Raw genomic sequence first — 23,741 nt, forward strand, 5'->3', positions numbered from 1 at the left:
CCTGCTGGGGCTGTGGGTGAGCTCTGAGGGGTGGGAGGAAGGAAGGGATCCCATCCCAGGCTGTGCAGGTCCTCGTGGAACCTTCCAGCTTTCCCCTCTGCTTGGCATTCCTGTAGCTGGATCCGGGTCTGGCCTGTCAGCAGCAGGATTAGGCTTGTGGGAAGTGAAAAGAAATAAATCAGGAATGAGGTGTTATGGGAAAATGGCTGATGGAAGAGCTGAGCATTTGGGAAGGGAGGCAGTGGCTCGATGTTCCCGGGATTTCATGGTGTGTCTGCTCTGGAAACTGCAAAATAAGGAGGAGATTTGGGTTTTTTTTCTTTTAAAACCTGTGAAAAGGATCAGTAAAGGACTTGTCCATGCCTGTGCTTTTAGCTGTGGGGTGTGTGGACCCCGAGGACTCTGCATGGGGGGCTCGGGTTGGTTCATCCCAGGGGCAATCCCAGCACCTTCCACCAGGATTGGGGCACAAACAGCAGCTGGTGACCCTCCAGAGGGGTTTGGGGTGTTGGATCGTGCCCAGCACTGCCAGAGCAGCCCCATCTCTGCTCTGTGGCTCATGCCCAGGGTCTCAGAGGGTTAAAAAGCCCCCCTAGAGCCCTGGGCTGGCTTTGGCTGTGGGTATCCGAGAGGGGGGAGCTGGGACCCTCTGCCACAGGGCTGGGAAGGGGAGGAGATTCCCGGGCCTCCCTCGGGCATGGCAGATGGAAGTGGCACCCCTGCAGCCTGGGCTGCTGTGGGGAGAGTGTTTCATTAAGCTCTGTCCTGGGGGCCCTCTGGATAAAGGAGGAGACAGTGGGGAAGTGTGGAAACTCCCCTGGAGATGCTGCTGGTTTTGTGGGAGTGGTGACAGCAGCACTCCAGGCAGAGGGGCAGAGGTGGGGCAGTGCTGGGGGCTGTCCTGGTCCCACCCCAGGCTGTCCTTGTCTCATCCCAAGTGCTGTCCTGGCCTGGGGTCCTGCTGCTCTCAGAGGTTTCTGGTGGACCCGCTGTTTCCTGGAGATTTGCACTCTGTGTTTTGCAGATAAACAGGTTTTCCTGTCCCTCATTTCATTTGCTGCACCATTAACAAAAAAAGGCTGGAAAGGGACATTTGGGGTCATTCAGTGCTGCTCTCCCACTCTGCAGGATCACCCCTGGGGTTTTCCTCACAGCTTTTGGGGTGAGAAGTGAGAGGTGGGGGGTTGCTGGTGACTTTTCCTCCCATCTCTCTTTTATTTCTCTTCTTGGGAAAGGAGAAGAAAATGTTTCGTGCATCAAAGGGTGAGGCTCAGCCCTTGGAGTTTGTCATCTGGGAGCTGTAATGGGAATGTCTGGCATTCCTGTGCCATCCTGGGAGATGGATATCTTCAAAGGGCTCTCAGATGGAGCATTGCTGTCTGTGTCTCCCCTCCCTTCCCGCGGGCTGTCCTGGGTGTGATGCCCCTTTGGCAGTGACAAGTGGCATTGTCTGTGTCCCCTCTGGAGCTCCAGGTGCAGGAGCTCTGGCTGGGATGGAGCTCTGGGGCTGCTCCTGCTGGCCAGAGCCCCTGGCTTTGGGGAACTTGTCCAACGGGTTTGTTTTTCATCCCGGGGCTATTTTCAGCCTCTCAGCCTAACGAGGTGAAATGGCTGGGATGCTTTCCTGCTCCCTGGGACTGTGCTGGGAGGAGGTATCCCGCTGTCCCCCACCTCTCCTTTGGCTCTGTGCTGTGTTTGTGCCACTCAGGGCTCTGGAAGAACAATTTGGGCTCTGCACAGGCACCCTGGGCACAGGGAGCCCCGAATCCCAGCGTCATGATGGCCCTGGTGCCCTCCCTTGGGAACGTGGGGAGGGTCCAGCACCCTGGGCTCTGTGTGGGAGAAGTCCCAGGAAATCCAGGGAACAGCACAGCACGGCTGTGCCTGGGGGTTGGGCTGTGCTGCTCCTGGCTCCTGCCAAGAGCATCTGGACCAGGGTGGAGGTTGTCAGAGATGCAGGAAAAGGGGACGTTTCACCCCAGCTCATCCTTATTCCCATTGAAAATGTGTAATTGGTTCGTTCTCGTGATTCCTTGGGGAGAAACTCCAACTGCTGTTTGCTCAGGAGCAGCGGTTTTCAAACCAAACCCAACTCGAGCCCAGAGAGGACCTGTGAGCAAAGGTGGCTTCTGCAGTGTGTGCCAAACACCTGCACTGGGAATGTTGCTTCCAGCTCCTCGGGGTTCCTCCGGTATATTCAACCTTGTGGTGCCGTAGGAGGTGGGAGCGCCAGTCTTCCTGTTCCAAAGGCAGGATTAAAGTGCAGGGATCTCATTGCTGGGCAGGAAGTCACCTGGCAGAGCAGGGCACTGAAGCCCTCCCAGAGGTCAGCGTGGTGGCCCAGCCTGTGGCACATCCATCATTCCTGGGCAGCACCAGGACGGGGGGGGTTCACCGGACCCGCTTTGGCTTGGGAAGTAAATTTAGCCCCTGGATGTGTATCTGCTCCTGGGCTGGGCCAGAGTCCTCCCACAGCTCCAGAAATGGGTCCAGGTGGAGCAGCAGTGACTGGGATCACCGCTGGGATCTGTCACTGCTGGGATCCATCACCACCAGGATCGGGCACTTCTGGGATCCGTCACTGCTGGGATTGGGCACCTCGGACCTGCCATGTCTGCATGGAGCAGGGATGGGATCAGGATCTGGGGTTTGAACCTCAGGAGCCGAAAAGGGGCATCTGTGAGAGTTCAGCAAATCAACACATCCCAGCCACAGCACTGGGGCCCCGAAATCCCTGGTCCTGGCTGATCCCACGGCGTGGGCAGCAGGGCATGGGGGGATTCTGCCCCCTGAGTCAGGCCCCACCTGCAGAGCTGCCTCCAGCCCTGGGCTCCAGCAGCAGGAGGACATGGAGCTGCTGGAGCGAGGCTGGACAATGATACTGGAGGTCTTCTCCAACCTAAACTGGCTTTGTGGCTGAATTCCTCTGGAATGACCCAATCCCTAAGGAAGGTTTGCTCACCTGTGGCAAACCAGAACTGCACATGCACTGATGGGGTTTCCTGAGTTACCTGGCTGCACCAGGACACAGCTGTCCCCTGAAATGAGGGAATTGGTGTTGGAAGGAAGCAGGGGAAAGGTTTTACTGTTCAGTAGAGTCTTTGTGTGAGTGTTGGTAGAAATGCACATGAAGGCTTTGGAGCAGAAGGTGAGAAAGGGCTGGTTTTAGTGGAGGGGATCATGGAATCCTTAAGGCTGGAAAAGCCCTTGGAGACCATCAAGTCCAAGCATTCCCTCAGTGCGGACATGTCCCCAAGTGCCACATCCTGTTAAATCCCTCCAGGGATGTGACTCCATCCCTGCCCTGGGCAACCTGTGCCACTTGTAAGTGTTAGGGCAAGAATTTTTAAGGAACTGCAAAGTTCCCTGTTTTGCAGCAGAGGAGGGAGGAGAACTCCCAGCTCCTTTTCCCCTTGATGCTGCTGCTGGAAGGAATGTTTCCTCCTGCAGGGTTAGAGTCTATAGAGTGGGGTTTTTTCCTAGTTAATGAGGTGTTAAAAAAGATCCAGAGGAGTGTGGACTCCTCTGAGTGTACTCCTGCCTCACCTGTGTGTCTGTGTTAGGATTTGGCAGGGAATTTCCCTGGTAGCTGGAGTTCTCCCTTTGGTGAACACAGTCCCTTAACCTGCCTGTGGCCGGTGCTGAACGCTGAGTCAGCACAGCAGGACAGAGATAACCCAGGATTTTACACACTCACGGGGTTTTCTCTCAATCCAACGTGCCCAAGTGCTGCTGCTCAGATCCTGGTGCTGCTGTTCCTCCAGTCCTGGAGGAGCTGCAGAGAATCACCACCAAACAACGGGTGTAAAAACCCCGGTTTGGGTGAAAGTCGAGCTCTGTGAAGCTCCAGCCAGGGTGCTGTGGTTGGGTTGGCTGGTGCCTCCAGCCCAGCTGCTGGCTGTGCTGCTGGGCTCTGGGAGGTGAGGGCTTTAGGAGGGGTTTATCTGTGGCCTAATGATGGCTAAACTTAGCTCGGAGGGGCGGAAATGCTGCAGAGGTGACACTTTGCTCTGGGGAAGGAAACGCTGCCAGTGCAGCCAGGGCAGGGGCTGGGGCTGTGCTGGGCAGGAGCCTCGGCAGGGAGAAACACAGCTTCCTTTTTTTGGCTTCTGGGGTTTTTCTCAGATCAGCTGATGGAGCCTGAAAATATAAAACTGAAAAAATAACATGAATTTTTTCCCACAAACTCTTTTTTCCCCCCCCCCTCTGAGTGAAGTTGCCAAAACGCTTGGCAAGTGGAGCTTCCCAGTTCCAGCCCCAGCCAGGTGAGCTGGGGGTGGAATGAGATGGTTTTATCCATGTCTGCCTCAAGAAGAGACCAGATGCAGGTTTTTTTAGGGTTTAGCTTTTAAGCTGTCAATGACAACAATATTCTGTTGGTCTCTTCTTTTTTGTGCAGTAATGAGAATACTTTTCATTTTAATTTGCATGATGAAAGCTGCTATTTTCTCAAGTTTGGTGGTTTATCTCATGCAGAAAGTCCTGGACCCTCCTACATGTGTTTTGGAATAAGAATTTTTTCAAATGAGGCCATCTTTTGTGGTTTGGAAGCACATCACTGAAGGAGCCTCAGCTCCACTGGAAGCTGTGCTGGTCTGTGAGGAACCTGCACACAACCCAAGGGCTCTGTTTTCCACTGCAGGCCCTGGGCACTTCCACTGATTCCCATGTTGGTCCCAAACCCTCCCAGGCTGCTGTTTGATCCAGTGTGAACTTTCCATCCCGTGGTGTGTGTGTTCCACGCTCTGGGTGCTTTGCTGAGGGGCTCTGAGCTCCACAGGCAGCTCCTGGGAGGGAGAGCTGTTCCAAGGGCACTGCTCCAACACAGGATACTCCCGGTACAGCATTCCCAGCCCTCGGGTGGGATGAGGATGCAGGGTGGGGATGAGCAGTGGGGTCCTGCTGCCCTGAGCCCCCCACTGTGGCATTGAGCCCCCAGTGACCTCCCACAGCTCCTCCATGTGTGGTTTGGGGTCCAGGGCCCTGCTATGGGTGTGAGGGGAGGGAGAGCCACCCCTGTGACCCCAGCCCAGAGACGGAGCTCTGCTGGAGCTGCTCCGTGTCCTGAGCTCAGGGCTCAGCCTGCACTGGGCTCCCACCCTCCTACCTGAGCCCTGACCCTGCCTGCAGGATTTATGGAGTGCTGGGGAAGGAGCCTGAGGAATTTATTTGTTTGCCCTCCGTGTGCTGCCCAGGCACTCTCTGTGCCGTGGAAACCTGCCCGGCCCCGGCACGGAGCTGGGCCCTTCCCAAACCCGCCCCTGCCGCTCCCTTCCCGGGTCCAGCATGATTTATCCTTCCCATTGAAACTCTGGGGGGCCTTTTCTCACCCACTGAGTCGCTGTGGAAAGGATCAGTCTGTTCAGCTCAAGTAACAACGGGGGCAAACCCAACCCTGTCTGGCTCCGTGCCTTTGGATGGCACGTTCCCTCCTTGGGCACTTGGGAATAACGAGGGGACACGGATCTGTGGGGAGAGCTGGCTGGGAGGGTGAGAGCTGGGCATTCCAGGGGCTGTGGGGCAGGGTCAGAGAGCACCTGGAACCCACAGCCATGGGGGACACTTTGCCCAGGGGCAGGAAAAGGGGCAGGTGTGTGGTACAAGGGACAGAGGGCAGGGTTAGATCAGGAATTCTTGGGAAGGAATCTCTCCCTGTGAGGGTGGGGAGGCCCTGGCCCAGGTTGCCCAGAGAAGCTGTGGCTGCCCCTGGATCCCTGGAAGTGTCCCAGGCCAGGTTGGATGGGGCTTGGAGCAACCTGGGCTGGTGGAAGGTGTCCCTGCCCATGGCAGGGGTGGCACTGGATGGGCTTTGAGGTCCCTCCCAACCCAAACCTTCTGGGATTCCATGGTTGGGTTGTTGCAATCTGACTCCCAGTGACTGGGATTTGGAAAACTGCCCCTTTCCTGCCTTAACTTCCCCCAAAGTGTGTGCTGTGTGCTCAGCACTGCAGGAGCTCTGGGAACAGTGATCCCAACCCTGCAGGGCCTCTCCTGCTGCCCGGGGGGAAGCACCAGCTCAATCCTGGCTTTAAAATGATGGGGCAAAGGTGAGCTGCTGTTCTGGGGGAACCCCCAGATGTGCTCCAATCTATGAGGGTTTTCAGCAGGTTCTTCACTCGTGGTTCCTGGGTGCTTTGGGCAGGCTCAGGAGTGCTGAGCAGTGGGTTTTAGCAGGGGCAGTGGAGCAGCAGCTGGAGCTGGGCTAAGGAAAGGTTGGGGGTTCCTTCCTCGGGTTTGTGCTGACAGTGTTGGTGTAAAACACTGACCCCAGCAGGGACTGTGTCACTGCAGAGCTCTGCCCTGTGCCCAGGGAGCACCTTATCTAAAGAGTTCCCAGCTTGCCCTGTAAAGCCTTTTCATCACTACAAAGAGCCTTGATGATTTTGGGAATTCTGCCTTTGGGGAAGGAGCAGAGGTGGTTTGGGATCACTCTGAAATCCCTGCTGTTCCCAAAGCACAAGTGCCCTCTGATCCTCAGGGAAGCCAGGTGTGGGAGTGGCCCCTCCATGTGGGTTTTTCAGGCTAAGGGTGAGGTTTCAGGAGCTGCTGAGCTGATGGAATCACAGCCTGTCATCACTGGAAAATCTCCCTTCCTTGACAGGACAAGAGGAAATGGCCTGAGGCTGTGCCAGGGGAGGCTCAGGTTGGACAGGAGGAGGAATTTCCTGCTGGAAAGGGTGGTCAGGCCTTGGCAGGGGCTGCCCAGGGAGGTTTGGAGTGCCCAGCCCTGGAGGTGTCCCAGGAAGGCCTGGCCGTGGCACTCAGTGCTCTGGGCTGGGGGACAAGGTGGGGATGGGGCACAGGGGGATCCATGGGCTGGGAGGGCTTTTCCAGCCTCAGGGATCCTGGGATTCTCTTGTGATTTTGGCAGCACCAGCTCCTGCACCCCCAGGTTTCATGGCCTAGAGGTGGCACCTCCTGTGACGTGTCACCTCCTGTGATGTGTCACCTCCTGCTGCCCCAGCACTGCCAGGACCCCTCTGGGATGAGGAGCCCCAGAGTTTCAGTGCTGCTGAGTCAGCATCTGTTCTGGAAAGTTCCTCGTTCCCTGCTCAGCTCCAGAGCAGTCACTTCAGGGGAGGTGTTACTTGTCCCAGGGGTGGGTGACTGTCCCCCCTCTCTCCTCCCAGAGGAGCCTTTCCATCCCCAGTGGAGCAGAGCAGAGACACCCAGAGTAACCACTGCTCACAGTGAGTCACTGCAAGACTTTCTTCTTCCATTTCTTTTTTAGTAACAACCTTTTGCAGGGAGGCAGCGTGGAAAGGGAGCTGCACACGGGGTGTTCCTGTGGCTGAGCCTGGGGAAGTGGAGGGATAATGGGGTGGCTGGGAAGGGTTTTTGTTCCTGAAGAGGTCCAGCTGATGGTGGCAGGCTGTTGTTGAGGTCAGACAAGGAAGGTGTGTTTTCCCACGTGGCATTTTCCAGCTGGCTCTGCCCGTGGATGCCGTAGGGATGGGCAGCATCTGGCCTTGGCAGGACCTTGTCCTCTTGGAGTTGTGTCCTTCAGTGGGATGGAAAGGCTTTGCTGGGAGGGCCACTAGCTGGCTGCAGCAGGGCCATGATCCCACGGGATGGGGGTTTGGGAGCAGCAGGTTGGTCCTTCTCATGCAGGAACAGCAGAGAGCAGAGCAGGTGCCACGGCCAGGGCTGTTGTCACCCTGTTTCCTGCTCTCCAGGGTTTCTGTGGCAGTGGAAATCATCAATTCTTGGGGAGCCACATGAGGGGTAAAGAAGGCTGAAGCTGGGAGAAGCTGTCCTGGTATGGCAGCATGGGAATGGGGTTGCTTTGCTGGATTAATTATGAAGCAACACAGCTGGGAAGGGACTAGGGGAGTGCTTGGAGCCTGGGCTGGTGGGGAGGAGGAGGAAGAGGCCAGGCAATGCAGGGAAGAGCCCTTCTGGATGTCCACATTGGAGCTCTGGAGCTCTTCCTGGGGTGCTGGACTCCCTCAGCAACCTGTGAGGCTGAGAAGATGAATCAGAGCCAGGCTGTGAGCCTGGCCTTTGGATCAGCTCTGTGCTTTCCATCCTGGGCCTCCAGCACAGCATGGACATGGAGCTGCTGGAGAGAGTCCAGAGGAGGCCCTGGAGCTGGTCCCAGGGCTGGAGCCCCTCAGCTCTGGAGCCAGGCTGCGAGAGCTGGGGGGGTTCCCCTGGAGAAGAGAAGGCTCCAGGGAGACCTCAGAGCCCCTTGCAGGGCCTAAAGGGGCTCCAGGAGAGCTGGAGAGGGACTGGGGACAAGGGATGGAGGGACAGGACACAGGGAATGGCTTCCACTGCCAGAGGGCAGGGAGAGATGGGATATTGGGAAGAAATTCCTGGCTGGGAGGGTGGGGAGGCCCTGGCCCAGGTTGCCCAGAGAAGCTGTGGCTGCCCCTGGATCCCTGGAAGTGTCCAAGGCCAGGTTGGAGCACCCTGGGCTGGTGGAAGGTGTCCCTGCCCTTGGCAGGGAGTGGAATGGGATGAGCTTTAAGGCCCCTCACAACCCAATCCATTCTGACATTCCATGATTTGTCCATAACTAGTGAGTGCAAGAGGGGAATTCTTTATTCCTCTGCCACCTGGTGAGAGCTACCAATATTTCTGCTTCTGTTCCTAGAGCTGTTCCTGCCCCTGGTGTTTTTCCCAGGTGTATCCCTGAGTTCCAGGTGGGCACTGGCAGCCCCTGGCTCTGGACAGGAACAGCTCGTGTGGCTCGGGGATGAGGGGATGGAACAGCAGAAACCTCGTGGGTTTGTCTTTGATTTCTTCTGAGCTTTCTTTGGAGTCTCCAGTTTTTCAGGCAGGGATGACTCACTCGTCCATTATGTGGTTTCCTGACTTTTAGCAATTTCTCCCTCAGTTAAAAGCTCCCAGTGATGTGTTTGGCATCCCGGGGTGCCGTGGGCTGGGGCAGCGCTGACTCACGGCTGTCAGGGGGCTCACATCGGCCCTCAGTCCTTCCCACCCCTCACTGGGAGTCTGGCAAAGCACGTCAGACAGAACCTGGGGCTGCCCCTGCATCCCTGGAAGTGTCCCAGGCCAGGTTGGACGGGGCTTGGAGCACCCTGGGCTGGTGGAAGGTGTCCCTGCCCATGGCAGGGGTGGCACTGGAGGGGCTTTGAGGTCCCTCCCAACCCAAACCACTGTGGGATTCTGGGAAAACCACTCTAAGGCTGGTTTGGGCAGTGGGATGATCTTCCTGTCTCTTTGCAGAGCAGGAGGGCAGGAGGGCTGATCCTGGGCCCTTGAGCAGCAGGGTGTTGCCACGGGGTCGTCCTGGACTCCTGCAGTGCAGAGACCACAGGTCCTTGTTCACAGCCCTGCCCGTGCCCCCCACCTGCCCCCAGCACGGGGTGGGTCTGCACAGCATTCCCAAAACAGGGAATATCAGAGTCCTACAGTGGTTTGGGTTGGGAGGGACCCTAAAACCATCCAGTGCCACCCCTGCCATGGGCAGGGACACCTTCTACCAGCCCAGGTTGCTCCAAGCCCCGTCCAACCTGGCCTTGGACACTTCCAGGGATCCAGGGGCAGCCACAGCTTCTCTGGGCAACCTGGGCCGGGGCCTCCCCACCCTCCCAGCCAGGAATTCCTTCCCAATATTTAATCTCAGTCTCTCCTCTCTCGGTTTAAAGCCATTCCCATGCCCCACCACTGCCTGCCCCTGTAAAAAGTCCCTCTCCCGTCGTTTTTGGGTGGCCTTGGCCGTGGGTACAGTTCAGCTCTGCAGTTCTGTTCCACACCAGGAGCAGGAATGTGTAAGCAGGCAGATTACCTCGGTTTTTGTTACAAAGTAAGCCAATCCCCAGTTATTTCAGCTCATAGGAGGGGTCCTGCCCATGGGGTGTTTTGGCTTGGCTGCTCCTCCAGGGAAGGCCCTGCCCTGGGATTTTCTCACTGACCCTGGAGGTGCCCGGCAGGGTGGTACCCAAACAACTCCTGTTATCTTATTTATTCAGCCCAAGAGAAATATCCCCCAGCCCTTGGGCCCGAGGGAAGCAGACAAGGATCCCCAGGGCACTTTGAGGCCGGAGCACCCAAGGAAAGGGTGCCCAGCTCTGCTCTGGGGAGGCTGGAGAGCCACAGGGAGGGTGGAATCGTCCCAGAAACCCTGCTGGAGGTGGGGTGGTCCCTCGTGGGTAGAGTGGGCCGTGTGTTGGGACAGCCCAGCAGGAGCAGGGGTGGGCACTGCCAGCACAGGCAGGTCCAGGCATGGGTTTGTGGCTGGTGCTTCCCCCTCCAGTGGGAATAGCCTTGGGATTGGGGGGGTGTCTGAATTTGGGGAGGTGTGGGGTTTTAATGGGCTGGAAAAAGTGGAGCATTTGAACAGTGGAATGACAAAGGTTCTGGTGGAGGGGCTTGGGTGGAAGCCTGGGAGGAAAGGGGAAGGGGGAGGATGTTTGGAAGAAATGGGCTGGTATTAAATCAGTAAACGGTTGCATTGAGGGGATGAAAAAGGCTGATTGCACTGCATTAGGAGGGAATTGGTGGTAGTAAATAAATGCTGAGGGTGTGCCAAGGAGAGGAGCCCATTTGTGGAAGGAATTTTGAGGTTTTAATTGAATGTAAGCTCATGACTGTACAACAACTTCACTTTGCTGCTTCATTCCTTCCCGTCCCTGTCTTCAGCTGCTGGTGGTGCCAGGAGGCTCCATGGATCACTGAGGGCTTCCTTCTGCATCTGTCTCACCCTGTGTGGCCTTGTCATCCTGATCCTGAGAGACCAGGGCATCTCCAGAGCGGGGGAGGCAGATTTGGGCCCCAGGAATTCAGCAGGGCCTGTTTCCCTGGGCACTGTCATCAGATGGCTTGTGAACATTTTGGGTTGGACCTTCCAGCAGAGACACCCGAGGGTGTAGTTTCTCTCTTTAAAAGCCTCTCAGAGATCAAACAGCCCAATCTCTTCTTGGATTTACATTTTTTCTAGACTGTTTAATCTGAGTTGGGTTCAAGGGGATGGTTTCTTGCATCCTGAAAGCTGCTTCCTCAGAGGGGAAGAAGTCTGTCTTTGAACTCCTGCTGAAACTTCCGTAGTCACCGAAGGCTGGACGGGGCTTGGAGCAGTCTGGGCTACTGGAAGGTGTCCCTGGGCTAGTGGAAGGTGTCCCTGGGCTAGTGGAAGGTGTCCCTGCCGGTGCAGGGGGTGGAATGAGCTGAGCTTTAAGGTCCCACCCAACCCAAACCATTCTGGGATTCTGTGAAGTGGAAACATGACTGAGTGCAGTGAATTCCTGCTGAGCTCCAGCCCCTGCTGTCCCAGGGGGATGGGGACACCAGGGAACATCCCAGGGGTGATGGGGACACCAGGGAGCATCCCAGGGGTGATGGGGACACCAGGGAACATCCCAGGGGTGATGGGGACACACAAGAGCATGGGAATAATTCAGTGTCTTAAGGGAGCTGATTCCTTGAATGCTCTGCTTTGTCTGCTGAGAGGAAACTCCCCTCAGCTGCCTGTTTTACCTCCCAGAACTGCTGGGAAAATCACCTTTGGAGTTTCCAGGCTCTGAGGGAGGTGGAAACATGGATAAGGTCCATATTGATCACAGAATTCCACACTGGTTTGGGTTGGAAGGGACCTCAAAGCCCACCCAGTGCCACCCCTGCCATGGGCAGGGACACCTTCCACCAGCCCAGGTTGCTCCAACCCCCGTCCAGCCTGGCCTTGGACACTTCCAGGGATCCAGGGGCAGCCACAGCTTCTCTGGGCAACCTGGGCCAGGGCCTCCCCACCCTCCCAGCCAGGAATTCCTTCCCAATATCCCATCTAACCCTGCCCTCTGGCAGTGGGAAGCCAAGAGTCCCATGTTGCTGCCCTCTGGAGCAAGACTTGGTGCCCTGGCCCTGCACCTCCCAGGGAAGGAGTGGGAGTGCCAAGGGAACCAGGGAAAGGGGAGCAGGGAAATGGGCATGTGCTAAAATCCCAGTCCTGTTTGATAAATCCCCCTTCCTTTAAAGCCAGGATTTCTCTGTGCATCTCCCAGGGTTAAACCTGGAGGAGCAGGGACAGTTCTCTCTGCAGTGAACAATTCCAGCTGTGCAGTGTCCTGACAGTGGGAATAGCTGGATACCCTGGGAGACAGTGGGAATAGCTGGATACCCTGGGAGACAGTGGGAATAGCTGGATACCCTGGGAGACAGTGGGAATAGCTGGATACCCTGGGAGACAGTGGGAATAGCTGGATACCCTGGGAGACAGTGGGAATAGCTGGATACCCTGGGAGACAGTGGGAATAGCTGGATACCCTCGGAGACAGTGGGAATAGCTGGATACCCTCAGAGACAGTGGGAATAGCTGGATACCCTCAGAGACAGTGGGAATAGCTGGATACCCTCAGAGACAGTGGGAATAGCTGGATACCCTCAGAGACAGTGGGAATAGCTGGATACCCTCAGAGACAGTGGGAATAGCTGGATACCCTCAGAGACAGTGGGAATAGCTGGATACCCTCGGAGCTCTGTCAGGCTCTGCTGGTTGGGAATTGGAGCTGGAAACCCTGGATTGTTCCCAGGCCCTTTTTGCTTCACTGTGCTGCTGCTCTGCAGCCTCCTTGCAAGATATCAGGATTCCCTTTCACTCTCCTTGCCCCTCCAGAGGGATGGAAGTCTCTGGATACATCCCTTACAAACCAGTTTAATGCCTCCATTGAAATTCCTGAAGTTGTCTGTGATTAAAGCCCAGATTTGGGGGGGAGGAGCCCTGAGTGAGGGAGTTCAGCTGAGCCCTTGTTTACACGGGTGAAATATGTAAACACTCCTTTTTCCCCAAATATAGGGCTTTTTTCCTTGGCTGCCAGCCCGGTGTTTATAAAAGCCAGTTATGTAAATGACAATCCCAGTAATTAAGCTGCTGTTTGCTGCTGTCCTGGGGCTGCTCCTGCTGCAGGGCCTGGTGCTACCGGGGCCCCAAAGAGCTCTGGGGGTCATTACAGATAAGGAAGTTAAGGGAACCCGAAATTAAACACAGTTCTCATTAGAGAGAATCTCCCACGAGAAAGGCAAGACTTGGCATGAAATGGTTTGATGTTCCAGGGGACCTCTGGAGATGGTCCCCTTGTAGGGGCAGAGCCTCCCAGAGCTGCTTGTCCAGGGCTGTGTCCCGTGGAGTGTGACTGTCCCCAGGGCTGGAGCCTCCACAGCCTCTCTGGGCAAAGAAAAAAGAGACTTTGTAAGCTGTTTGTAAACCAAACCCCACCCAAACTGCTTTCCATGGTGCATGAAAATGGCTTCAGGTTGCACCAGGGGAGGTTTAGGCTGGGTATTGGGGGAAATCTTCCATGGGAAGGGCTGTCCAGCCCTGGCACAGCTGCCCTGGGCAGGGTGGGAGTCACATCCCCGGGGGCATTGAAAAGCCACATGGATGTGGCACTTGGGGACAGGGGTTAGTGGTGGCCTTGGCAGTGCTGGGGGATGGTGGTGTCTGAGGGCTTTTCCAGCCTCAGTGATTCTGGGGTTCTGTGACATTCCAGCTCTTCCTCTCCTGTAGCACTTTGGCCTCTGTCTGCTGATGGTCTGGGGTGGGTGTGAGTGGGGGGCACTGGCCAGAGGAGGGGTGCCAGGCTGGGAGGAGGGTGCAGAGCTGGCCCCTGTTGATGTGCCCACATTAGTTTGCCATCAAGGACACCCCCGGGAGGGACAAGGCACTCTTTGTTCTGCCTGCTGAGAGTGATAGTGGGGAGATAAAACCAAGCCTGGAGGCACCAAACAGCAGCCTGGAGACAAAAGCCTGGCATGACTCAGAGAGGGGGGTGGGAGAGCAGGCAGTGCTCTCAGTTCCCAAGGGCTGCAAGTGTCTCTTGTGGAAACTGCTGTGCCAAAAATCAGGGCTGGGCCTTCTGGGAGAAGAAGATTTACTTAAAGCCAATTTCAGACTCATTTTGAGGCTTTTGCTTGCTGAAGGTGCCATAGGGTGTGTCAAAATGACCTGGTGTTAGTGTCCTAGGGGAGGCTGGATGGGGCTTGGAGCACCCTGGGGTAGTGGAAAGTCCCTGCCCATGGCAGGGTGGGACTGAAGGAGATTTAAGGTCCCTTCCCACTCAAACCATTGGATGATTTTGTAGTGTGATCTTTAGGCTTAATCTTTTATCAGTCTGAGGAAGGGTCATGGTTCTTCATTTTGGGTATTTCTGTGGCTGCAGCCCAGAGCAAAAACAGGGAAGGGGAATGGAGGTAACAGGGAGGGGAATGGGATAACAGGGAGGGGAATGGAGATAACAGGGAGGGGAATGGCCCATCCTCCCTGCTGAAACCTCAGGACCATTCTGTTATCAGTGCAGGGTCTTCTGCTGATTAAATCACCCTGCTCCATATTCAGGGTCTTTGTCACTGTGATGAAAACACCAAATTCCTCCCTGTTTTTGATTTGATCACCTTTGATGGTGTACTTTGTTATCAGCCCCTGGCAGCCATTGTTTTATTGCCCTTTCTGCTGCTTTCAGTCAATCCTCACTCCTGGCATTTGTGCTCCAAGTACCCCGGGGTTGTTCTTGTGGTGGCAAGAAATCTGGGAGAGATCCCCCTCAATCCCCCTCAGATCCTGTTCCCTGAATGCTGGATGAGCCCCTGGGGCACACATGGTTCAGTTCTGTGGTCAGGAGGGTGTTAATCTGCACAAACCCTCTTGGTTTCACAGTGACATGACCTTGCCTTCCACGATCTGAACTTTGCCACGGTGCTGCCACGTTCTGCACTGCAATAACAAGCACAGCCTTGGAACAAGATAATCTTGTAATATTTTGGGAGATATCTTTTAGCCTGGCTTCGTTTTTCCTTCAGGAGTCCTGTCCAAGGGCAGCAGGAATACAATGCCCATCCTGTGTTCCTGCTCCATGCCCCTGGGACGAAGGGCAGGAACCAGTGCAGAGGGGCCCAGCCCAAAGCTCTGAGCTTGTTCTGCAGTGGCTGTGGGGAAAACTTGGAGGGTGGGAGAGGAAACCCAGCTCTGTTCAGACCAACCTCAGGGCACCCAAGTGTTTCCCAGGTGCAGCTCAGGCTCCACGAGTCCACTTGTTGGCACCAGCAGCTGACCCAGAGTGCTGTGGAGGAGAGGACAGCCTTGCCAGGCTGGGAGAGGGAGGGTGTTCCCAGTGCACTCACTGGTTTGGTCACCAGTTCCTGGGCCTGCTGGACTCCCCCAGCCACACAGACAGTGTGGGATAAACCTCCCAAGGTTTGGGAAGCAGCAGGACACCAGCCCTGCCTCTACAGGAGGCTCCATCGTTGTCCAGGGCGTCTCACCAGTGGGAAGCCATTCCCTGTGTCCTGTCCCTCCATCCCTTGTCCCCAGTCCCTCTCCAGCTCTCCTGGAGCCCCTTTAGGCCCTGCAAGGGGCTCTCAGCTCTCCCTGGAGCCTTCTCTTCCCCAGGTGAGCCCCCCCAGCTCTCCCAGCCTGGCTCCAGAGCAGAGGGGCTCCAGTCTGGCAGCATCTCCGTGGTGTCTCTGGATTCCCTGTCTCTTCCCTCCAGTGCAGGTCACATGTTCCCTCCCAGCAGTGCCATAGAAGGGCTGGATCAGCCACGTTTGGTGCTGACACGGACTCGGGACTGCAGCAAAATTTAGGCTGTTAGTCTTGAAAAGTAGAAAAATATGTGAAAGCCAGCCAGAAGAGCCCATTCCATAATCAGGAAGGAGGGAACTGTTCTAATTGATGTGTTTTATAAACACACAACTCTTCCTCCCAGAGCGTCCCAGCTGGACCTGGTGCCAACACTAACAAGCTCTGAGTGAGAAATGGAGCTCGGGAGGCTCTTCCCCTGTGGGCAGGAGCCAGCCCCTGCTGGGAGAGCACAAGCTCTGAGTGAGAAATGGAGCTCGGGAGGCTCTTCCCCTGCGGGCAGGAGCCAGCCCCTGCTGGGAGAGCTGCCCCGGGAGCGCCGGGAATGCCCGAGGGGCTGGTGTGGAGGGAACGGCCTCGCCCTGCCCTGTGCTGGCAGGGTGTTTGTAGGGCTGTGGTGGCTGCACAGGGCCTGCTGTGGGTGCCAGCAGTGCCAGGTTCCCCTGCGGGTGCCCGCAGTGCTGGTCCCTGCTGTGAGTGCCAGCTCCCAGCCCCAGGGTGGGGGGTTTGCTCTCCCAGCCCCAGGGTGGTGGGTTTGCTCTCCAGCCCCAGGGTGGGGGGTTTGCTCTCCCAGCCCCAGGGTGGGGGGTTTGCTGGCCCAGCCCCAGGGTGGGGGGTTTGCTCTCCAGCCCCAGGGTGGAGGGTTTGCTCTCCCAGCCCCAGGGTGGGGGGTTTGCTCTCCCAGCCCCAGGGTGGGGGGTTTGCTGTCCCAGCCCCAGGGTGGTGGGTTTGCTCTCCAACCCCAGGGTGGTGGGTTTGCTGGCCCAGCCCCAGGGTGGAGGGTTTGCTCTCCCAGCCCCAGGGTGGTGGGTTTGCTCTCCCAGCCCCAGGGTGGAGGGTTTGCTGGCCCAGCCCCAGGGTGGAGGGTTTGCTCTCCAACCCCAGGGTGGTGGGTTTGCTCTCCAGCCCCAGGGTGTTGGGTTTGCTGTCCCAGCCCCAGGGTGGAGGGTTTGCTGGCCCAGCCCCAGGGTGGTGGGTTTGCTGTCCCAGCCCCAGGGTGGGGGGTTTGCTCTCCAGCCCCAGGGTGGGGGGTTTGCTGTGCCAGGCCTGGTGCCCGGTTGGTGCCCCAGCCCTGCCTGCCGTGCCCCCAGAGTTCTGCCGCATCGACCAGCCGCTGTGCCACGACGAGGACGAGCAGCTGAGCTTCGAGGCCGTGAGGAACATCCACAAGCAGATGGACGACGACGCCAACGGCAACGTGGACGTGGAGGAGAGCGACGAGGTGAGTGCCCAGTGCCCAGTGCTGGGCTCTGTGGGGCCGTGGGCAGGGGCTGCTCCTCGTGGGGACAGGGCTGGGCCGTGCCTGCAGCAGGGCTGGGCCGGCTCAGGGGGTTGGAGCCTCTCTCCTCCCTGCCCAGGAAACTCTGCCAGCCCCAGCTGATCCAGGTTGGAGCCTCTCTCCTCCCTGCCCAGGAAACTCTGCCAGCCCCAGCTGATCCAGGCAGTCTCACCACCATCAGTGGGGTGTCTGGGGCTGCTCCTCCCTGCTGGCACTTTCTAACCATTGTGTCCTTGCCCAGAGAAGCTGTGGCTGCCCCTGGATGCCTGGAAGTGTCCAAGGCCAGGTTGGACAGGGCTTGGAGCAACCTGGGCTGGTGGAAGGTGTCCCTGCCCATGGCAGGGGTGGCACTGGGTGGGGTTTAGGGTCCCTCCCAACTCAAACCTTCTGGGATTCCATGATGTTCTACACACAAGGTATTATCCATTTATTCCAACACAGAGAGACAAGGAGATTGGTTCACATGATCGTTATTATTTAATTCCCTTTTCCATTTTGGGGTTGGGAAACAGCTCTGGATTCCGATGGAGCCTCTGTGTCTCTGGGGGCAAACAAACTGCCTGCTGCCTGTTTCAGATTGCCACGTTTAGGCCAGGCTGGATGGGGCTCTGAGCAACCTGGTCTAGTGGAAGGTGTCCCTGTCCATCAACTTTGAGGTCCCTTCCAACCCAGACCATTCCATGATTCCATGGTGACTGTGCTCTTCCACCACCCAGCCCCAACAGCTCCAGTCCATGTGCTCATTGCTGAAAAAGAAGCAGCTTTTAGTTGTTTACCAAGAACTTCCTTGCAGAGAAATGAAGTTGTTCTTTGTTTACATAAGCACCCAGTAGAGAGGAGCCTGCTGGAAAAGGGGAGGTGTTTGTTTGTGGTGTTGCTTCAGTTGCTGGGGGGGTTCATTCACAGGGCTCTGTTGGAGGTGAGGAATTCTGTCTTCCAAGGAAAACTGGCATCTAAACAGGAAAGTGTTGGAAGCAGAAAGCAAGCACGTGGGGGAAGGGATCTGCTGCCACTCACAGGCAGTTCTGCACTCCCAGGTCACAGAATCCCACAGTAGTTTGGGTTGGGAGGGACCTCAAAGCCCATCCAGTGCCACCCCTGCCATGGGCAGGGACACCTTCCACCAGCCCAGGGTGCTCCAAGCCCCATCCAACCTGGCCTTGGACACATCCAGGGGCAGCCACAGCTTCTCTGGGCAACCTGGGCCAGGGCCTCCCCACCCTCCCAGCCAGGAATTCCTTTCCAATATCCCATCTAACCCTTCCCTCTGGCAGTGGGCAGCCATTCCCTGTGTCCTGTCCCTCCATCCCTTGTCCTCAGTCCCTCTCCAGCTCTCCTGGAGCCCCCTTAGGCACTGGGAGTTCCTCACATAAAGAATTTATCCTCATGGAGGTTAAATCTCCCTCCAAACTCACAGCTCAGTTTGTTGGGCAAATCCAGCCATCCCGAGGGCCCCTGGGAGTGATGACATTCCCCAGGGACACAGCCCTCGTGTGGCAGGAGCTGGGGGGCTGTTCCCAAGCTGCAGTGCCATTCCTTCTCCCTCAGTCCCACATAACAGAGCAATTAAAACAAGTGAGAAGCTCCCAGTTGCGGTTCCAGTTGCGGTTCCAGTTGCGGTTCCAGTTGCGGTTCCTCCATGAGGTGTTTTCCCTGGGGGCAGTTCCCTGCTCTGCTGGAGCTGCAGCTTGGCCTCTCCCACCAACTCCTGGGGCAGCTTTGGAGTTCACTCCATGTGTCCTGCTCCCCTGGCACTAAATTAATTAGCAATAGGCCTCGTGTTCTTAGGGCTGGGCACAGCTGGCACTCTTTGTCCCTCTGAGCCAGTTTTGCCCTCGGCGGAGTCGTGGAGCTCCTGGTACCAACCCTGCCAGGAGTGCCTGCTCAGAGCCTGGGCACAGGGGCACTGCCAGGGTGTGAGCAGTGAATGGGGCTTTTCCAAAGGGCTCCAGAATCGCTGCCCTGGTGCTGTTACAGCCACTCTTCCAACCCCTCGGGCTGGGTCCCAGCAGTGCTGAGCCCTGGAGTGCTGATCCTGCTCCAGCAGCTCCTCTGCTTGTAGGAGGGGCTGGGAAGGGGCTGGAGCAGCAGGAGGGGCTGAGGGAGCCGGGGGGGCTCAGCCTGGAGAAAAGGAGGCTCAGGGGGGACCTTCTGGCTCTGCAACCCCCTGACAGGAGGGGGGAGCCAGGGGGGGTCGGGCTCTGCTGCCAGGGAACAAGGGACAGGAGGAGAGGGAACGGCCTCAGGCTGTGCCAGGGGAGGCTCCATGGGATACTGGGAAAATTGTTCATGGAAAGAGTTGTCCAGGCCTGGCACAGCTGCCCAGGGCAGTGCTGGAGTCACATCCAGCCTCAGTGATTCCATGTCCCTGTGATTCCATACTGCTTTAAAGTTGCTGCTTTACCTCTGCTAAGCTTGAAACTTTGATAAAAGTTGCATTACATTCCCCTGTCAATGGGATCTGCAGCCACTGAGTGAGGGATTTCAGGAGTCTCCCTCCCTGAGCTGGCTCCTGTTGGGTTCTCCCTGTCAAGGTTATGTCTCTCTCCCCACATGGACCCTGCAATCAGGTTTAACTCCGTGTCTGTGCAGCAGGACAGCTGCCGGGGGATTATTGGGAAGAATGCAGGAGGCTCAAATTGAAACCTTTTATGGGGTTCATGGAATCCCAAGATGGTTTGAGTTGGAAGGGACCTTCAAACTCATCCAGTGCCACCCCCTGCCATGGGCAGGGACACCTTCCACTAGCCCAGGTTGCCCCAAACCTCGTCCAACCTGGCCTTGGACACTTCCAGGGATGGGCATCTCCCTGGTTGGTTGAGAACTTTGTATTTTCATTTATTAATTTGGCCCCTTCTCTTTGGGGTTTAGTTATGGGAGTGTTTTGTTTGGATTGAAAGCCCTGACTGGGCAGAAGTGGAGACACAGACAACTGTGGTTTTAAAATATCCAAATTCTAGGTGGAATTTTGTCCCACAACTTTCACACCGTCCATAAGTCATCATTACTGTCTTCCTTTCGGGAGGTGAATTTTCAATGAAGTTTCAGGTGACATCACTGGCCTCGATTATAAATGAAAGAACTTTCCCTCTCGGGGAACTCTTCTAAATAGGGATCTATCTCTGCCCTCCTGCTCACTCCAAAGGCAGCTCCAGCTCTTTGGGATGCGGGTTCCCAGTGGCTCTCGGATGTTCTGCCCTGACTCCTCTCAAGCCCTGATGCAGAGCCCGGGTTCCCTGGACAGCAGGAGGCTTTGGGGGCAGGAGCTGTCTGTGTTTCAGTGGGATTGATGGCCCAGGACAGCTGTTGGAACCGGGAGCACAGGGAGCTCTGCCGGCACACGGCAGCTCCGGCCCCTGGCACCGGCACAGCCGGGAGCTGGTGCTGGGGAGGAGGGTGGGCACGGATCCAGGGACGTGGGAGGGATGGGAAGGGTTGAAAAATCATTTCAGTAGTTGCAGTTTCTGCAGATAGAAAAACACAGAAGACAGAGCTCAAGGAGAGATTGGACAGCGCTCTCAGGGACAGGAGGGATTGTTGGGGTGTCCTGGGCAGGGCCAGGGGTTGGACTGGGTGATCCTTGAGGGTCCTTTCCAACTCAGGATATTCTGTGATTCTATGAAAAAAACCCTCCAGAAAATCCCATTTCATGGATCCATGCATTTCTGAGTGTGCCTTCAGCCAAAATGTCTGTCCCCAGTCCCTCTCCAGCTCTCCTGGAGCCCCTTCAGGCCCTGCCAGGGGCTCTCAGATCTCCCTGGAGCCTTCTCTTCTCCAGGGGAACCCCCCCAGCTCTCCCAGCCTGGCTCCAGAGCAGAGGGGCTCCAGCCCTTGGAGCATCTCCATGGCCTCCTCTGGACTCCCTCCAGCATCTCCACGCCTTCCTGATGCTGGAGGCCCCAGAGCATCAGCAGCAGCATTCCCAAGCCGAGCCTTCCCGCTGGGATCTCGGCTCATCCACGTTGTGTTTTGTAGCTGTGGTGCTGTTCCCGTTGCTTTTGGCTGCTCTGCCCGTGGTTTGTCGTTCCCTGTGCTTGGTGGGAGACTTGGGGTTGGCTCAGTTTCCTTCTGTTCTTGCAGATTTGCAGCCCTGCCAAGGCTGGGGGTGGTTTCCAGAGGATCTCTGGAGATGGTCCATGTGGGAGCTTGGATAGGTCCAATCCCTTCCCGGGACTCGGAATTTTGGGTGTCTCCAGGGCTGGGATCAGTGGGATCTTTGAAAGTGCTGCTTTTTAGTGGTTTGCAGGCAGGTCAGGATTTCGTGCAGTGGTTCTCGTGCCTGGGGTTTGGAACATCTGGGTGTCTTGGAGCAACCTGGGATAGTGGAAGGTGTCTCTGGAAGGTGTCCCTGCCCATGGCAGGGGTGGAACTGGGTGGTCTTGAAGGTCCCTCCCAACCCAAACCATTCTGGAATTCTTTCCCCCAGAAGGCACACATGGAAAATCTGCTTTGAGGTCTCCTTGGGCTTTGGTGGGAGCAGCCCAGCTCCTGCAGCCCCTCAGGCAGCTCCATCCCCATCCTGCACCCTCCTTCCCACCCGTTTTCTGGATGTTCTCCCCACCCCCAGCTCCGTCCCCTGGGGGTTTGTTTTGGGACCGTGCTCCGAAGGGAAGCTGAAGGGATCACTTTTCCTTTCTGTGCTCCCCGAGCTAAATATACCGAGCAGCAGCTGATCCCGCTCCAGCAGCTGATCCTGCTCCAGCAGCTGATCCTGCTGCGGCGGTGACACGGTGACAGTGACACGGTGACATTGCTGCAGTCACGAGGGACCCACCGGGAGGGGACCCCAGGGGCAGGGGCTGCCCTGCTGGAAGGGCCCTCTTCCCAAACGTTCCCACTGTCCATGTTCCTGCCCCGGCTCTGGGCAGCCAAAGGCAGGGGAGCAGAGGGGCCCCAGGCCGGAGCTGACAGGACCTTGGGCAGCACCTGCAGTGGATTTGCAGGAGCCTGGAATGTTGAAGCTGTCCTGGAGCTGGTCCTGGCCCTGTCTGATGTTAAAGCTGCAGATCTCAGAGGACTCTCCTGTGGGTGGGATCCCACTGCACACAGAGGGGCCCGGGGGCAAAGGGTCGTGCCCTGGGTGACGTGGGAGGGATGGGAATGGGAAGTTATCCTGGGAATGGGAAGTTATCCCTTCATTTGGTTCCACCTGTTGGGCACTGCAGTGTGAGTGGTTCTCCTGCTGGTGGTGATTTCACAGACTGCTTTGGGTGGGAAGGGACCTCAAAGCCCATCCAGTGCCACCCCTGCCATGGGCAGGGACACCTTCCACCAGCCCAGGTTGCTCCAAGCCCTGTCCAACCTGGCCTTGGATACTTCCAGGGATCCAGAGGCAGCCACAACTGGGATATATTTATTTATACATATTTCTCAGTGGTATTCCCTCCTTCCCTGCTGGAACATGGCATTTGTTCCAGCTTGGCTTTGAAAGGTGCAGGTCAAACCCAATAATGATGGTTTGAATTCTTATTCCAATGACATAAAGCTGGTTCCCTTGTGCCACTTAGGTGAATTTTTGGTGAGAGTATAATTCAAAGAAAAGTCTGGAATCCCAGAAAATGAGGTTATAATTATTTATTATGCCTACTCTGTATTAAAATTAATTGAACGTATTTACTGAATATTTCCTAGCTGGTCTTCCCAGGAACTGAAATCTCCAAGGGTACTGCAGGGAATGTTCATACCCAGTTTGGTTTGTCAGTTTAGGCCAGCAGCTAAAAATATTTGACTAATGATTTTATTAGAGAGAAGTACAAGTTTATGTCTATTATTATAATATATTTATATAATAGCTTACATATATAATAATACTTTATATTTATTCATTGGGATTTCCCTTCTTTTTCTTCTTCTTCTTCAAATTTTTTTAATGCTCCTCGTGCCTCTACAAGATGAACCAAAGCCTAATCCTGCTGTTTATTCCTCTCCTAGTTCTTGAGGGAGGACTTGAATTACCACGACCCAGCAGTCAAGCACAGCACCTTCCATGGAGAGGACAAGCTCATCAGTGTGGAAGATCTTTGGAAGGCCTGGAAAACATCTGAAGGTAAAAAAAGGCAAACAAGCAAAGAAACCCTTTCCCAAAAGGGCCAAAGAGTTTGGATTTTGGATACTCTCGGAAGAGCTTCCAGAAGGAATGTGCTGCTGCTCTTCCTGCCCTGCACCAGTGCTCTCCTGGCTTTTTTTTTTTTTTGGGGTGGATTTTCAGGATTTTCTCACTTGCAGACTCTTAATGCTGCACCTGAGCATGGCCACAAAAGTAGAAATTGTTTTGTTTCTCCACCCTAAAATGTGTGTGAAATAGGGCCAAATGCTGTCCAGTTCCAGGTTCTCTGTTAAGCTCCCAGTTTCAGCTGGAATGTTAATGGAATAATTACACCCTAAATATTCAGTGGAGCTGCGTGGGAGTTCTCCTGCAGGTTGTGTTTTCCTGCAGGTCGTGTTTTCCTTCGCAGAAATTTTCTGAACCCGAAAAGCTCCTTCCTACAGTGAAGGGAAAGCAGAATAAAGTCCTGGAAGTGGAAGTGTCCTAAGTCCAGTCCACGTGGAAATGACTTCAGGCTGTTCCCAAATGGTGTCATTCATCCCTGGGGAGGTGGTGGAAATCCCTGTGGGGATGTAACAGCCCTGGGGATGTGACACCTGGGGATGTGGGTGAGTGGTGGCCTTGGCAGTGCTGGGGGATGGTTGGACTCGGTGCTCTCCGAGGGCTTTTCCCCCTCCAGGACCCTGTGACCCCACAGCTCCCCTGGGCCGCCGTGTCCTCTGTGTCCCAGGAACACCTCCTGTAAGGAATATTTATCCCATTACCCGGCTGTTTACACAGGGCTTTGCCTGGAGTGTATTTTAGTGTCGGCTGGCAGAGGGCAGAAATCATTAAGGGATGGAGGAGAACATCCCACGATGCTCCCCAGGTCCCTTAATTGC

General features: G+C 56.1%; 1 protein-coding gene across 7 annotated transcripts in view; it reads left to right on the plus strand.

Annotated features, from left to right (window-relative positions):
- Nucleotides 1-23,741, plus strand: part of STIM1 (stromal interaction molecule 1) — a 69,852-nt gene that overhangs the window by 8,184 nt on the left and 37,927 nt on the right. For 4 of the 7 annotated variants that reach the window (XM_051791196.1, XM_051791197.1, XM_051791201.1 and 1 more), the window contains exons 2-3: nt 16,627-16,757; nt 22,746-22,860. In XM_051791196.1, coding sequence (XP_051647156.1) covers nt 16,627-16,757; nt 22,746-22,860 — 246 coding nt within the window. Of the gene's footprint in view, nt 1-16,607; nt 16,758-22,745; nt 22,861-23,741 lie in introns of those variants that run through there. The other 3 variants (XM_051791199.1, XM_051791200.1, XM_051791195.1) reach the window with 2 other exon arrangements.

The sequence above is a fragment of the Manacus candei genome, unplaced genomic scaffold (genome assembly GCF_025592945.1).
Source record: "Manacus candei isolate 608988 ecotype Guabito, Panama unplaced genomic scaffold, ASM2559294v1 h1tg000031l, whole genome shotgun sequence".
Lineage (NCBI taxonomy): Eukaryota > Metazoa > Chordata > Aves > Passeriformes > Pipridae > Manacus > Manacus candei.